The sequence below is a fragment of the Homarus americanus genome, unplaced genomic scaffold (assembly GCF_018991925.1).
Source record: "Homarus americanus isolate GMGI-L3 unplaced genomic scaffold, GMGI_Hamer_2.0 scaffold40248, whole genome shotgun sequence".
Taxonomy (NCBI): domain Eukaryota; kingdom Metazoa; phylum Arthropoda; class Malacostraca; order Decapoda; family Nephropidae; genus Homarus; species Homarus americanus.
The window spans coordinates 8,074,064-8,090,209 of NW_024712526.1; the positions used below are offsets into that span (position 1 = coordinate 8,074,064).

The window sequence follows — 16,146 nt, forward strand, 5'->3', positions numbered from 1 at the left end:
CAGCAGGATGAGGGATATAGTACAGTACGTATACAGCATATTTTACCATGCAGTATTTTCCTTGACGCGTATACAAAATCTTTTCCATACTTACTTACAGTTTTTGTTACATTATTGAAACTATAACTGCTTAGATAATCTGAATACCTACAGATAAAAATGGCGTCGTAGCATTCACCAATTACGGTACTTAGTTGAGCCTTTAGAGAACTGCAACTTTAAACATAATTTGAGGTTTAAGTCTATAATTGAATGGCATCTATTTTATGGCACCAACGAAAAGATCTAATAAATACATCCATCTTACTGAATTTAACTATAACCACTAATTTACAATGCGCCAATCTCTACATTGTACTAGAGATGACAGCAAGATGAACGTTGGAGAAGAAACATGAATATGAATGGCATGATAACCCGTATACAGTAGTTTGCATACGACAAGACCCAACCCAACATAACCAAACGATCCTGGGGTATACTGTACATGGTTACGTTAGGTATATTTGGAGCCTGTCGTTGAAATGCAAATGATTTATTGCTCCTATTCAATGTATTTCCAACACTACATTTGTGATATTTCCTAATTATTGGTTTAGAATGTTTTATAAATGAATATTCACACTTGTCCGCAAATCACAAGCCATCGTTCTGTTGCTTACGTGAGCAGCAACAGTGAACCAGTTTACAGTGCAGCCTTCCTATCTCTGTGACCACAACAATGGCTAAGTGTCAGGAAATGTCAGCCTTGTCCGTCGCCTTTCCCGTGCTTACCACCATCCCACCCCCACCACCCAAGGCTGCCATCTTATGATACGCCTTGACATTTACTGCCCTATGGTGTCGGCTACAGTTTCTCAGAGATCCTTGCGTTTAATTTTCTTCGTACCTTATATATAAGAACGTCCCGAAACGGTTCAATTTAGTTTGAAAATAACATACACAAAGGGATCACAATTACTCTGAGACATTCAACTAGCACCAGGTGAAGAGGATAAAGTTAATATCCCCAGCCTTTTTTTTTAGTGATGCAGACTGAGATAAAGGTAGAATGGCAAAAGAATATCTGTAAAACAGACGATATATCTTATAAAGAGAAGACGTAACCCGAAGGATTAATATTTCATACTTGGGTCCTTATGCTCAAAGGTTTATAACAATTTGTTTTCTCTTTCTAACTGGCTCACTGAACATACAGCACAAAAATAATGTAAAATTTACAAAATTATTACACTTAGCACCAGTTACGGAGAAAATCATCGTAGGAAATCATCGAGATTCTCAGCTATCGAATGAGGAAGGCAAGCAATGCAATGTCACGTCGTCATACAGTGATGGCGGCGGGCACACAAAACACCCCTTCTTTAGTCCCATGACCCAGGTTTCCCATCTTGATTTTTCACTCGGCCATCATCTGCAGGAGCGATCAACCGGGAATGTATGTAGTTTTAATAACCTAAATTAACTTTCTTACAGATAAAGTTAAAAGATACGCATCAAAATTGGATATATACAGTACGTCTGCCAGCGCATTTAGTATCAAATTCGAGTAGAAAACTTTTGGAAGAGCTCAGGTAGAAGGAAATGAGTTCAAGGGACCTAATCCTTCAAGCGCCCCTCCCACCACACATAAACCTACACACGGGTAGGTGACGTCACTGCTTACAGCAACCTTGAGTCTCTGCCAACTCTCGAGCAGTTCAAAAGGCCGCCGAACATCCTCAACTACTGTATGTTCAAGCATCACGTCTGCTTTCACTTATAATTCTTCTACAGTCATGCTGTTGTTGTTAGCGTCCTAAAGACACTAAATTTCCTCATTAGTAAATCTGCTATTGATACATAAAAAAAACAACGGAGTAACCAATGCCATATTTTCTCTATTTTCAGACGACTATAGTTAAGACTGCGAGGACTATCATTTTAGCCTTGCCAGACAGTGGTCGAAACCATAACTAAACAGCTTAGGGTCTAATTTTCAGAAAACATTCCTTAGTCGTTTATATTGCACAAATTCTATCCCATCTCTTCTCTCTCACACACACGAATCCACATTTTCGTACTGCATTTGGATATTCCAAGAAGAATTATGCGTCAACAGGTTTGACAATCACAAGCACTCGAGATGTTAAATGGAAGAAAAGGTTCATGGGTGAAATTCGGAAGAGGGTTGAAATCCAACACCGATATTGACGATTCACCAGCTGATAGCGGCCCATGGAAGTAACATGATAACGATGTCCCTGTGGGTTACCCGATAATATCTGCGCTGTGCACACACAATAAAATGAAAGATGTTTTCATAATCAGCCACAATGTTTACAATGTTAAGTATGCAAAATCTGATACAGGCTATTTATTTTTAATTCACGACAAAACATTGTTTACATTTACTAAAACTTAAAATACGCCAAGCAGAGCTCATATCGAGTGACCTTGTTAGTTGCTACCTTGGTCTTAGCTTGACAAAAATTTAACGTTTTTTTTCTGGATTACTAGACCGTGGCTGCTATTTTCCAATTAATTTCCCGATAAGATTACCTGCTATGAGTGTATGATCCTCCTTCACTTCAGTCCAGCTGTTGCTAAATTCGAGTCACCTTATAGTTTATCCCAAGCTGATAAGCTACAGTACAAAGTTTAATTGGTATTTTTTTCTATATACTGTACAGAGAAAGGCGTACAACAGAAGCTCTTTTATGTTACCAGAGAATTATTAAAATACAGAAGTGATGATATACTGTACATGTAAAGAGTAAATTGTACACGGTAGATAACCCATCAAATAACTTAATCCAAGATAACATAGGATTAAACATTGTAACCATCATAAATGCCACACCAAGTATGAAAATGACAGACCACTGATATATCAAGTATTGTACTGAACCATTACCGACAACGTTAGTAATTGCCCCACTGAAGAAATATACGTTAACATACAAGCTTATCAGAAATCAAAGGAGTTCAATAACCTTTTCAAACTCAATATCAAGAAATGAAGCAGACAATATTGTTAATTATTTAAAGAAAATAAAACAAAGAATTAGTCTAACAAAATTATACTGTTACATTGACCCTTTTTAATCTATTTTACCATAACTATATTTACACAAGGGATCAAATGCCACTAAACCTTTCCTACCTCCCAGTACTGTTTCTCGTCACACTTCATGGCCGTTTCTTCTACGCGCTGGAGACGATCCGAATAAATCTTTGTAAATTCATCGAGCAGACCGAGCATCAGGGAAGAGCTACTATTCTTGGGGTCTTCCTTACCCCCTTCCCCGCTTTCATCACGTCCCCCTTCTCCGAGTGCCATCTCTTTCTTCTTCCCCGACTCTTCTTCACGCTGATCTCTATTATAACTTTCCTCTGGTGACTCCATTATTTACTGATACAATTTAGCTGCGGTATACACTATTGAGATGTCGCACTGGCATTATATTATCCGTGTTAGCTACATTTTCTGTGGTATTGGGGAGATGACCCGCCTGGCACTGCTCACATCTTGCTGACGACTGTAACAGACGACACAGTCTCAACAGATGGCAGCAGTGTGACAGTGGCGCTCTGTTTAAACACCTAACTCTAATCTTATCCCTAATCCGTATTAAAGAACTCTTCCTCAATCATTTTAATTACGAACGTTTATTCATACTCCTGCATGAATATTGTTTCACTGGATTTTTTTGTATATGTCGGTGTTTTTAGTATAAGCGGCGTAGGTGGTCGTTTGTTTACACCTCCAGATGATCGAGCTCAGCAGCTGTGAGTCACACGCCCATGGCCTATATAACGAGAAAATTACATCGTTCCCGCGGATTTCTGAGTCGATAGCGTATGATGAGTTCTTTAGGGAATTCTTAGAGAAAAATAAGCCATGTGTGTTCTCTGGCAGCTTCACCAAAGACTGGCGGGCGAGGGCTGACTGGGTGTCACCAATTTTTACTCCTGATGTTGACTATTTACAAGAAAATTTTGGTAACTATGCATGTTGTTTATGTTTATACCATAGTAACTCAATGAACAGCAGTGTAATAATAAGTGAGTATCATATTTTATAAGATAGTTATCCTTTTATAATTATCAGCTTCCTATGTGCCACTAATTCTAGAGATCTTGTTTGTCTTGTATGACAAATAATAATTTATTTGATGGAAATAAAGCAGGACAACCCCATGTCTGTTAAACGATTGATTATTGACCAATTAGTAATAATTTACTCTGCACTAAATTACTCCTCAAATAAGATTTTCTCATAGAATATATAACTTATTTTGTGACCTCCAAATTAGGGTATTTCTGGCCCCAAGAGAAGATAAATTCTAATGAAAATATGTGTAAGTGCCCTTATTAAGCACAACCATATTGTAAAAAAAATTCATTATGGAGGCTGAGAATATCATACAGTGTCTTTAATATAGGGAAGACAATTCAAGTTTAGTTACCAATCCACACTTAACATTGGCCTACCAAACTTGACTAAAAAAGAAATTTTATCCTGCTAAGGATGTGATACAAGATGTCTTTCTAGCTGTCCCTTAGTTTTTATAAAATATGTAATTCACATTATAAGCTCCGCCATACCAGTTAATCATTGTTAAATTCCAGACACCACTCCACACTCACACCCTTTTATCAATGTCTTTTATCATTCAGTGTTGTACTACTGTACTGCACATATATAAAATTTCCGTTCTTTTAATCTCATTCATAAAACTAAGTGTTGAGAAAAATTGAAGGTACTGTATTGTTACTGTATTTAATTGTTATTAATCTAGTTGTCATGAATGTACAGTATTTTCATTTCTAAAGCTATATTATAACATGTCCCGCTGTCAATACAGGTGAAGCAGAAGTGCCTGTAGCAGACTGTGACCAAAAGCACTACGATTCACAGGAGAAAAAAACGTACAAGTTAAAGGATTATATAGATTATTGGAAAGGCCTCAGGGAAACACCTTCAGGAACCAAGCAGTGTCTTTATTTGAAGGTAAATGTTGATATTTCCTAATTTTTCTTGATGTAGCACTCAGGGATAGAGGAGTGGGCAATTCTACAGTTTGGGTTTATCAGAGATACTGTATCTATATAGTGAGGAAAGGTTAGCAAGATACTACAGTGCACATGTAAATTGGTATGCATCATATGTTATAAGTAGTACTGTACAGTACATCATATACAGTATTACCTTATTTGCTGTGCCTCACTTTTATTGGAGAGCCACAACGGAAAAGCCTCCGGGTTGCCTTATCACTTTGTACTTCTTTTATCCTCTGTTGTCATCTTATCCCTTTCCCCTCTACCCTATTCTCTCCTTGAAGTTTAAGACCAATTAAAATTGCAAAAACATCCCTCTTATTTGATATCACATAAACAGTAAATATTTTTTATCAAATACACTGTATTAGTTTCTGTAATACAGTGTCAGTTGCCCTTAACTCCTGAAGGTGGTACACCTCTGCTGTCAGATCATCTTGAATTGACAGAAAAATAAAACATTCACATAAATTAAATTTCTGTACTTATATTATTATTGCATGTCAGTTTTTATATAGGTTTAATGTAGATTTTAACTACTATAATGTCTGTATGCACCAACGATATGTCTGTGTTTTAGGTCAGGCATACAAGAAGCACAAACTGCCCCATGTTCTAATAAAGCTGCAATTTTTTCAGGATTGGCATTTTGTGCGAGCATATCCTGATTATGGTGCTTATACAACCCTCCAATACTTTGCATCTGATTGGCTCAATGAATTTTGGGAAGTCAGGGAGGATATCCAGGATGATTATCAGTTTGTGTATATGGGACCGAAAGGAAGTTGGTAAGCTGTGTTGTAATTAGGACCACCAAAACTAAAATTTAAGGGCATTGTGGATATTTTGCTTGATACAATATACCAAACAACTTTTTAGTGACTAAAATGCTCTCTTTGGTTGCTGTTTGAATTTTTTTATGAAATTAACTTTCTGAAATGAATATTTCTCTACGGAGGCAGGATTAAGTGAATTTGATACATGAATCTTGATTAAATGTAGTGTGGAATTTCATGATTGTTACACTGTTCCCCTTGCTCTGGTAGAGCTTGTTTTACACCTTATAGCATTAAGGAATGCTAGTTCATAGCTAATAGGAGGTGCCTGATGTCTGTACTTCTAAAGAGCTACAGTTGTATGTCCAGGGAGAGAATTGCTTTATTATTAGTTGCATGTACTGTAATGCAGTAAAGGATGAGACGAAGGAGGATGTTTGTATAGTACTGTGCAGAACATTTTTAATATAAAATTTTAATTAAAATTCAAGATTGCAGTACTGTACTAAATATTTGTCACCAATATTAATTGAAGTCTCTCTCTCTTTCAAGAAATGCTAAAATGAAGGAAATAGTTCTTGCAATAATTAAAATATAAAATGAGGTACAGTAATATCACATTATATATATTTCAGGACTCCGTTTCATGCCGATGTCTTCCGATCATATAGTTGGTCTGCAAATGTTTGTGGACGAAAGAGATGGGTATTTTACCCTCCAGGGGAGGACCAGTACCTGCGAGACCCATTTGGCACACCCATATATGATGTAGACTCTGCAGAACTGAGGTACTGTTTGGTGGTGTTAGCAAATTTTTTAAGTGTTTATGATACTGGTAATTCATATCTGATGTACTGAATCTTTGTTTGTTGCTTATAACAATATAGCTCACAGCACTTGAGTGGATTTTCTGCCATAGACCTGTGATATGACTAAAATTTGAGGAAACAAATTAGATATTTATGTACCATATTATCCTCAGTGACTCGTCCAAATACCCAAAAGCACCATCAGCAATGGGCCGCCTGGAGGTGATCCAGGAACAAGGTGAAACTATATTTGTTCCTTCAGGATGGCACCATCAAGTCTGGAATCTTGTAAGGCTTTGTGTAGTGTTTATCTTGCCTCTCTTCTGTGTCAGGGATCTTGTGTGTTTGTTTAGTTTCTACAGTACTATGCCTTGTCTCTGTGTTCTGTATTAAGGGTCAGAATGTCTGGAAATATAATCCTCTATGTTCAGTTGTATTGTAGGAGTTCATTCTGTCATCCAAATGCCAAGGCGATCTAACAAAGTTAATTACCATCACTCCACATGACACTTATCAGGCAAGGTTTTTAGGCAACTTGAACCATAGCATATAGCTGCAAGAATAGTGACATACTAGAGGAGGTAGCCAAACTTTTCTTGTTAGGAAAGACAAAAATGAATCTTCTTTAGGGTAATTATAAAATTTTCAGTTTTATCATGTTATTACTTTTTGACATACTGTGCAATAGGATCTATTCTTAAAGGGTATCTTATTTTTATACCTGATTTATTGATAATTTTAATAATATTAGTGGGAGTCATGCCTCTACTGTTTATCCATCCTCAGAATGCCGTATTAGAAGTTTTTTCATGTACAATATTATGAGATTGTTATTACCTTTTACTGTACTCCCAATTGGTGTCATTTCCAGGAGGACACCATCTCCATTAACCATAATTGGTTAAATGGTACCAACATTCACACAGCTTGGGACTTTTTGGTGGAGTCCCTTGACCAGGTAACATATTACTGAACAGTGTCGTATAAGTTGTGTTAAAGCTGGTGTAGATAAATATGTAGGTGTGCTAATAGACACTGGTCCCAGTATTACACAAGTTTCAAAATCTCTGGTCCAGAAACTTTCTTTCATAAGTATACCATAGAAATGTGTGGTAATGACACTTGGTAATATAGTACAGTACATACAATATTTCAGTACAGTATACAGTATTAGAAATTGTCAGAGTGACTGTAAATGGAAAGGACTATATTATAAAAGTTGATTGAAGGTAAATATGACACAATGTATGAAAGTGGATTTCATAACATTATAAATAATCAGTAGGATAATGATAAATGAGTAACAAAACTACAGGTTGAATATGCCATCCGAGATTGTTCTGAAATGGATGATTGGGTTGGGCAGTGTCAGCTGTTGTTGCGGGCCACACATGGGATGGATTACCATGAATTCTACACTTTTCTTCGCACTGTTGCTCGGCGGAGGATTAACTACCTAGCAGGTGAGGAAAATATATTTTAGGTGTTTGGTAACTTTCATCGTGCTTGTGGATTCATCCAAACAAAATTCTTCACTTTTCTTTATATGTACAGTATGTGACATTACTTTCCTTTATCTTAGAACATGTAATTTTTTTTCTTAAGGGAAAGGTGCTGTCCTCAGCTTTGGGTACTGGGAAATTGGCAAAAATCATGCAGTGTATGATTTGAAGAAATTAGAGTGGTGCTTGGAGAAGCTGCTGGACGATGAGCGTCTGGAGACGATCAAGAGTTTTAATAACATGGAGGATCACCCGTCTCAACTCCTCGATGAAGTTGTTTCAACTTTATCGTGATCTTTTACTTTATTTATGGTTTTACATTCTAAATTAACTCCTGCTGTCATAAATTATGGCCAACTGATTAGAAAGTTGCTGATAAAGTTTGTGGTTCTACAGCTGAACTCTAACTAAGGCATTTTATTTTTTCAACTCAGATGAGAATACAGTAACTGTTGACTTCTCTGGGAAGGTAAATTACAGTACATGCTCACAGTCACATTGACTCTTTGCTCTGGATATGTGGATTTGTCCACTCTGGGGGAAGGATTGAGGAAGTGATGATGAGTCCTACTCTTACATGTTCTAACAACTCATGTTTTGTATTTTTAATTTTGTCTTTGTGGGCAGGACCTTGAAAAATAAATCATCCCTATCCCTGTGTCTCGGATGACTGAAAGGGTTCCGCACCAAATCCAACCCTTTGTTTCTATAGGTTGAATATTGCAAAATTATTCCTCCATATTCCCTTGTATCATAGATGTTTAAAAGAGTTGGATTTGAAGGTAGAGAACCTTTCTGAAAAATTAAGATCTCCAAGCTATAGATGTACAGTACAGTACAGTATTAAGACTCAGTCATTGTTTGTGTGCCTCAATCTGCTTGTGATTCTCTGTATCCCTGATCCACCTCACATGGATGGGAGAGGAATAATTGATTACGTATAATAAATATATATCTAGACAGATTTTGGAATACAGTATTTATTATTAATGTCATTACTCTGTATATTCTATTATGATTTAAGTGGCCTTTACTGAATGTTCTTCAGACAATTCCTGTCACCTGCTGACATGGGAGTTATATAAGATCATATACTACATAACTCTTTGCTCAGTTTTCTTACAGCAAGAAAAGTTTTTGTACTTGTCTTTCTTTACCGGAAAACAAAAACAATATCTGGGGAAATTGTAAAAGCAATTTCCCTTTTTTTTGTATTTTATGAAAGTTAAAAAAAAATCTTAAAAACTTCCTGTACTTTATGATGATGGAAAATTTTTCTTTGTTCCAGAGATAGAATACAAAATAAAAAAGCTTATACAGTAAATATAAGATCCAATCTGGTGATGCACATGAAAACCAATGTCTCACTTCAAGAACATTTTCAGTTTCTTCAGTCTTCAAGAATGTGGAAGAAATTTATGTTAGGATTAAATTTATCATGTGGTAAACTGTAAACTAAAATTAATTGATGCAAGTTAATCCTTGGATACTGGTATGTGCATTTGTAGAGACACCATTTCTTATGGTACCTTCGGCCAGGGGTTCCCAACCTGTTGCTCACATGTATCACTGTGCTCCCTGATAGTTTGACAGTGCTCTTCTGCTATTCTTAGGATTGTGTTCTTGAGCATGATTTTAAGCAATGTAGAAGAGCATTGTCAGACTATCAGGGAACACAGTGGTGCTTGTGAGCAACAGGTTGGTAAACCTTGCCCTGGGTCTTAATTATTTACTCAACTCTGTAAATGTGCCAAGAATGACAGCTGAAGTACTTCATTATGTATCTCATAATATGTCACAAGAGCAGTTCCTATTATGTTTATACTGAATGACAATTTTTTTTTTAATGTAGCAACCCTGCCACCTACCCATGACAATTTGCAGAAAACAGTTACCCTGTACCATAATGGGGAAACCATTTGCAAGAGTGAAAGTGGAGAACATTATAGTTTTTAAAAGTCCAATTTATCCAGACTGCTTCCCCTAATATTATGTGTGTTTACATGCAGTGATTTTATTCAGTGAGACTTATTTAATCTTAAAGATTAGAATAAGTCCGAGGATTTATAGAAGATTCTGAATCATTGGATGTATCTATTGCTGTGCCTCCTTTTCTGTATTTTTTTTTTTTTTTTTTATAAAATTTGGAATATTCAGTTGAATTTGGTGGAAAGACTGTTTAGAATCTGTAAAACCTATACAGTATAGCCTTAAACTTTAGAGCCGAGGGTACATGAGCAAGCAAAAGAAGAGGTGACAAAGTTACGACCAAAGGAGTATGTGAACATGGGAGGTGTAGGGAAGAATGGGTGTGCTGTGGACTGGCAAACATAGTAATGACTGGAGGAGACTTTACATGCCACCCTATTTAATAGTAGGAAACAGTCAGATGGAGATGGGTAAATAGTTGACTACTACTCAGTACACCATTGATGATATATTCAACATCAATAGTGTCAGGATGGCTCAGAAGTTATGGTAATGATAGGTACAAATCCCTCTTAAGTGCCATATAATTTCCAAAATACTGCCACTTTGTACTAATATTCATAACCTCACATAGTAGATGAGTTAATTAATAGCTGTGGCTGAATAAAATGTCAGCTGTATTACTGTAAATCTACCATGAATGCATAGTTGTAGACATTACAAAATATGTAAAATAATGTGTATTCATAAGCTTCTTGGGGATGACTATTAACAGTGTGTGGGTAGGTCACCACTCTTTTAATGAGTAGAGTTCACATTCCCAATTAGGAGTTAGTTTAAAAAAATATTTTCAACGACAGCAGTCCTTGAAATGCAAAATGTTAACCTGACTGCACTGTGATATTGGAAGTGTTGGCCTGTTGTATTAAATTTTGATGGCTCTCAGGAGGATGTTGACAATTATAACAGGAACTATCCATATAGTTTAATGCACAATGTGTGTATGCAGAATCTCTATACGTATCTTAACATTTATGTACCGTATAATCAAAGAAAAAAGTTGTGTTACACCCCTATAGCATTGTTCCAAAACCCATGGCAAAGAATTTGGGTAAAGTGACAGCGAAGCTTCAGGGGTTGAGTCTGAAGGGAAACTTTACTAAAATTCTTCATCGTGAGTTTCAGAACATTTGGCACAGTAAATGTAATTTTATTTCTTTGATTCTACTTGTAAAGAATATTATTTCTATGCTGAAAAACTTTATTAATCTTTGCAATAGTATTTAAACATAAGGATTTCTACAAGCTGTGATCTTTAGTTTACATAATTTGACTGAATATGTTCTACTATTTTATCTATATTTAACTGGATGTACAGTATAATTTCCTTTGTAGGTGTAAAAAATATATTAGCAATATAGTGTCTACTATGTAGGAATTGTGTTGCAACCCTATACAAACAAAATGCAGTATTCAGATTATCCTTTTTGTGTATAGGTAACCCTCGAGATACAAATTGGTTAGGTTCCAAAAAACATTTGTTTGGTGAATTTTCGTATCACAAATAGAAAAATACAGTACTTACAGTATATGGGAAAAATACCCCAATATCATACACCAAAAACACAAAATTGGTTCACAAGCAAGAACAAAACCTACTTAACTAATAATAAATAGTACACAACTACAGTAATTTACTACCTAACACATGAAATAAAATTAATAAAATACTGTTAAACTTTGGTACATTACCTTATGGGAGGGCAGTCTGGGCTCACCACCACAAGGGGGTGGGCTGAGTAAGGGCCTTACTCAGTGAGATGAGGAGGATTGTCCACCTCATCACTGCTGTCTGCCAAGGACACCACAGTCACACCAGAGGTGGAAGGAGTGAAGAAAATTGTGGCCACAGTAGAAGCGGCCAGACCAAGATGTTTCCCAATCTTGGTAGGGCCATCACCATGTTCATGATGCTTAATTACCTCCAGCTTTGTCTCTAGTGTCACAGCCTTTCATGGTTTCTTCGGTGTAGTACAGGTAGCCGAAAATACAGCAGAACACTTGGATGCCATAACAAAAGGATGGCACGAATACACATGGATAAAGAGAGATCACTTCACACACATAATGAATGCCAGAAGGAAAGATGCTGGAGGGAGGGTGGGTTATGATCAGTGAGCAAGAATACGTCTCTGCGCATCTTTCCTCAAGATGGCCGTACCAGCTGACTCCCAGAATGCGAAATTTGAATTTTTGCCGGGACCCAAATTCGTATAAGGGGGGAGGGGGGACGTTTGTTTCTCTAAATTGTGGTGTCAATTTACGAAATTCGTATAAGTGAATACAGTACGAATACGCATCTTAAACGTTCACATCTCGAGGGATACCTGTAGAATGAATTTTCTGTACATTATTAGAATGATAGTGGATTTTACCCATTCACTTTGTATAATTTGTATGCAAGTTAAAGATTGGAGTGTTCGTAATTGATGTTTCAGCTCTTTCCTATTACTTTCTACACTTCTATTGCTTTTCTCACTATGCATGTACAGTATTTCTTTTATAACTATAATGCCAGTACAGTACAGTATTATACAGTATTTATAATACAGTACAGTACTCATTTCAATAGCCCCACTCACTTAAATGCACTATGTATAATCCAATGTTGTAACTGATACGATTATGTCCATAACCTTAAATTTGATGCAATGTTTAAATTTGTACCCAATGTGACGTTGAGCTACTTTGAATGATGCAGGCAAAAATCAAGCTGTAACCCCCACCTTCCCTCACCAGGAATCTTTCCACCTAACGCACCCAACTCTCTTATCAGTGTAATCACAGCTGCCATAAAAGTCTTCATGTAACATATTTATTCTACTGATATTTTAGAGATACAATATGGCAAAAGCACTTAGTGACAGTGACAAGGAAGAGTAATGTCCTAGATCTTGGTGAGTAAGCGCTGTTATCCCATTCCAATGTTTGTTTCTGACCGTGTCAAAATAAACTCGGCATTAGGGAATAACTCCATTCAGGTAAGAAATGCTGCACATTTTAGAAAGAGATATTAATAATAAATTATCATTACACATTAGCTTCATGTTAACAAAATAAAAACAGAAAACAAATTATTCTTCATGTGGCTGCTTTTGCATATTTTGCACTAGGAAGTGAAGTGGTAAAAGTGATAGAAAGTTGTTTTGATAAAGTTGTTGCAAAGACAGAATATATTTAACATAATACAGTACTACACCTTTTATGCTGACCTTATTTCTTATATCACTAATTGGAGGTAGACTGGTTGGGTAAAGGAAGGTATTGGAGATGCGAAAAGTAGTGGTGTGCATGTATGAAGAGAGAGCAGGTGCTGGATGGTTTTTAGGGATGTGCGTAATGCTAATGTTGTATGGGCGGGTAAATCAGATGGAGATCTTCGGGCCTTGTTGGGGAAGGTCATCATCGTAGTATCGTACAGTAAAATGCTTCTGGTAAGGCAGGTATAATGAATGAATGACAGAAAATATATTGGTTATTTATCTTATTGCAAAGTGATAATCATTACAGCCAAAACTACTTCAGAAACTTTTGATTTTTTTTTTTATATTGTATATAAATTGTTCTCTTTTTATTATACTACAGTACACTATTTATTAACAGTAAAATTAGAAAGTAATCATTGATTAAGCTGGTGATGAAAATGTTGACAAAAATAAATATACAGTAAAGTGTGTTACGGTAGTTCATATAAGGTGCTCCGCAATACAAAGGGTCTCCAGATAGCTCAGTCCATGCTCTACAATACTAGACTGACATCATATGACTGATTTTCGAATTGACAGAGGTGAACCTGCCAAATAATATCACTCTTGTATTATACAGCATGGACTGAGCTATCTAGAGACTTAGAAAACAAAATTATCGACCCATGGCAGGCTCCCCTTGTCATGTGGAGTTCCTCATATAGCATTTGTTTTTTTTTTAATATTTTTACTCGAGTTAGAATTATTAAATGACAAACTTTTTGTTTAACATTAGTTTTTACAGTTTCTAAGAATATCTGGAGGGTCTAATAATAATATAGTATTACCGTAATCATTGTAGCTTAAAAGCTGATTTGCAAGTTATCAGGACTGGATGGTGCTATTACTGCCTAGAGGTTTTCAGTTACTGTAGCAGTTAATGATCATCAATTAATAGCTGTATAATATGTTAAAATTAAGACATGGGTGTACCAAGTTTCTTGAGGGCAGAGTGTATGTCCAATGAAGAGACTGGTTGGCAATCTAACATTTGCTGAGATAAATATCAAAGATATGGGCCTTAGTGTTTGTGGCCACAATGTGAAGTGCCAGATACTACTGAATATTCTTCATAATTAGCTTATTATAAAAATATGTTTTAAATGTACAAGATATGTATCTATATACTGTATAAAAATATATGTGTATTTCAGTACTGTAGTCATATTTGTGATGATAAAAGTACATACCATGAATAGGAGTACACTACAGTCTCGAGGATAATTCTTATTTATACATATTGAAGAAAATATTAACGTCTCATTTTCAGTTGCTATTTCTATTCAGCTTTAAGGTCACCTGCATATTACCAGTAGTTATACTGTATGTAATTATTGTCATAATACTTGAGTAGTGAGTTGTTTGGTATGCTGAAAGTAATTGATATTAATTGTACAGTATATATATATATATATATATATATATATATATATATATATATATATATATATATATATATATATATATATAATATTTGTCTACTATAAACCACAATTGCCTTCTCCTTATTGTTCAACACATTGCATCATGTACAACATTATTTTACTAGAGAGCCCAGTACAGTACTGTACTATGTGGTTTCATTTTCTTTTATCTCCTTAAATACGCTTAATTAGGCCTAACCCCCTTTTGCATATTTTCATTAATCATGAAATTCATCAAGCCAGGGTTCTTGATTCAAAGGACTTCCCAAAACTCTGTGTAGTGTTTGCCTAAAATTTGGAACATCAACCAACTAAACTGAATTGTAATTTGCCAGTAAAATTCTAGCTTGGTGTTACAGTGGAGTCACGCTAATTCCTGAAATATGGATTCTCATTCTTAAATTCATGGGTAACTATTACCATGTCTTCTTTAAAATTTCATAGTCAGCTACTCGTCATTTGTGGCCAAGTGACAGCTGCTGCAGTGTTTATTTCCATAAGAAACCATGAAAGTTGTGGCAATATCATTTTAGTGCTGTAAGCTCACTTAGAAATAAAGGAAATACAATATAAAACTATAAAATAACAAAATTGAAGAGTGTTTAGTGAATTCTGTGCAGGAAAGATGGGAGGTAGGGCAGTTGGGTGGCTGGACTGAGCGAAAAATTCCTTCCCTTCTGCTCCCGTAGTGCTCTGTCACCCTGCGACTCCTTTAGCACATCAGTATGCAATTTCACCATAATATTTAAGTTCAATTGGTGCCAGGTTAATACAAAATTATCATAAAAATATTATATTTTCCTGAAAAAAATAATTCATGGTTTGATAATTCATCATGTCTTCTGGTACCTAACCTGCAAATTATCATGACTCCATTGTATTGTTTTACTCCTGCATTGAATTGATTTTAAATATATGAAGAACATTTTATAAAAAAGGAACACGTGATCTTTTGTTACTATATAGTGCGTGTTGCTGGCTATTTGTATCTTCTTGTGCACCTTTGTCTAAATATGCATTTGCAAATCATTTCCCGACTACTTATTCACAAGACTTACAGTTTTGTTTCCTGCTAACAAACTTACCATAATAGCCTTCCTCTTTATACTACAGAGAACTCTTAAAGGGTTTAACATTTTAACTCAGAATTTATAAAAAATTCAAAATGAATTAAGCTAGTCATGATCTTCTTACTCTACTTTAGACAGTGTACAGCACAATAAAAATTGGAAGTTCGCATTTGTTTTTCTTCCCAATTGTATACTATACTGTCAATGCACCAACCAGAGCTGCGAACAGTTCACTATACGTACCAACCTTCAAACTTATAATAAATTTAAAAGTGGAAAATTAGACAA

The 16,146-nt window shown here is 35.6% G+C and overlaps 2 protein-coding genes across 9 annotated transcripts in view; one reads left to right on the forward strand and one right to left on the reverse strand.

Moving 5' to 3' along the window:
* Positions 1-3,520, reverse strand: part of LOC121861918 (centrosome-associated protein CEP250-like) — a 60,971-nt gene extending 57,451 nt beyond the window's left edge. For 6 of the 8 annotated variants that reach the window (XM_042359890.1, XM_042359871.1, XM_042359841.1 and 3 more), the window contains exon 1: positions 3,146-3,519. In XM_042359890.1, the coding sequence (XP_042215824.1) occupies positions 3,146-3,388 (243 nt within the window). In that variant the 5' untranslated portion in view covers positions 3,389-3,519. Of the gene's footprint in view, positions 1-3,145 lie in introns of all 8 variants that reach the window. The other 2 variants (XM_042359853.1, XM_042359899.1) reach the window with 1 other exon arrangement.
* Positions 3,521-3,573: 53 nt separating this feature from the next.
* Positions 3,574-16,024, forward strand: LOC121861946 (2-oxoglutarate and iron-dependent oxygenase JMJD4-like). The gene is made up of 8 exons (XM_042359917.1): positions 3,574-3,984; positions 4,851-4,996; positions 5,683-5,831; positions 6,455-6,607; positions 6,802-6,916; positions 7,500-7,586; positions 7,944-8,091; positions 8,234-16,024. The coding sequence occupies exons 1-8, from the start codon at positions 3,753-3,755 to the stop codon at positions 8,422-8,424; spliced, it is 1,221 nt and encodes a 406-aa protein (XP_042215851.1). The 5' UTR covers positions 3,574-3,752; the 3' UTR covers positions 8,425-16,024.
* The last annotated feature ends 122 nt before the right edge of the window (positions 16,025-16,146 follow it).

Coding starts and splice junctions, on each gene's coding strand:
- LOC121861946 (XM_042359917.1), top strand. CDS start 3,753: ATGATCGAGCTCAGCAGCTGTGAGTCACACGCCCATGGCCTATATAAC. Junction 6,917..7,499: donor ACCATCAAGTCTGGAATCTT/GTAAGGCTTTGT, acceptor TGTCATTTCCAG/GAGGACACCATCTCCATTAA. Junction 7,587..7,943: donor TGGTGGAGTCCCTTGACCAG/GTAACATATTAC, acceptor ACAAAACTACAG/GTTGAATATGCCATCCGAGA.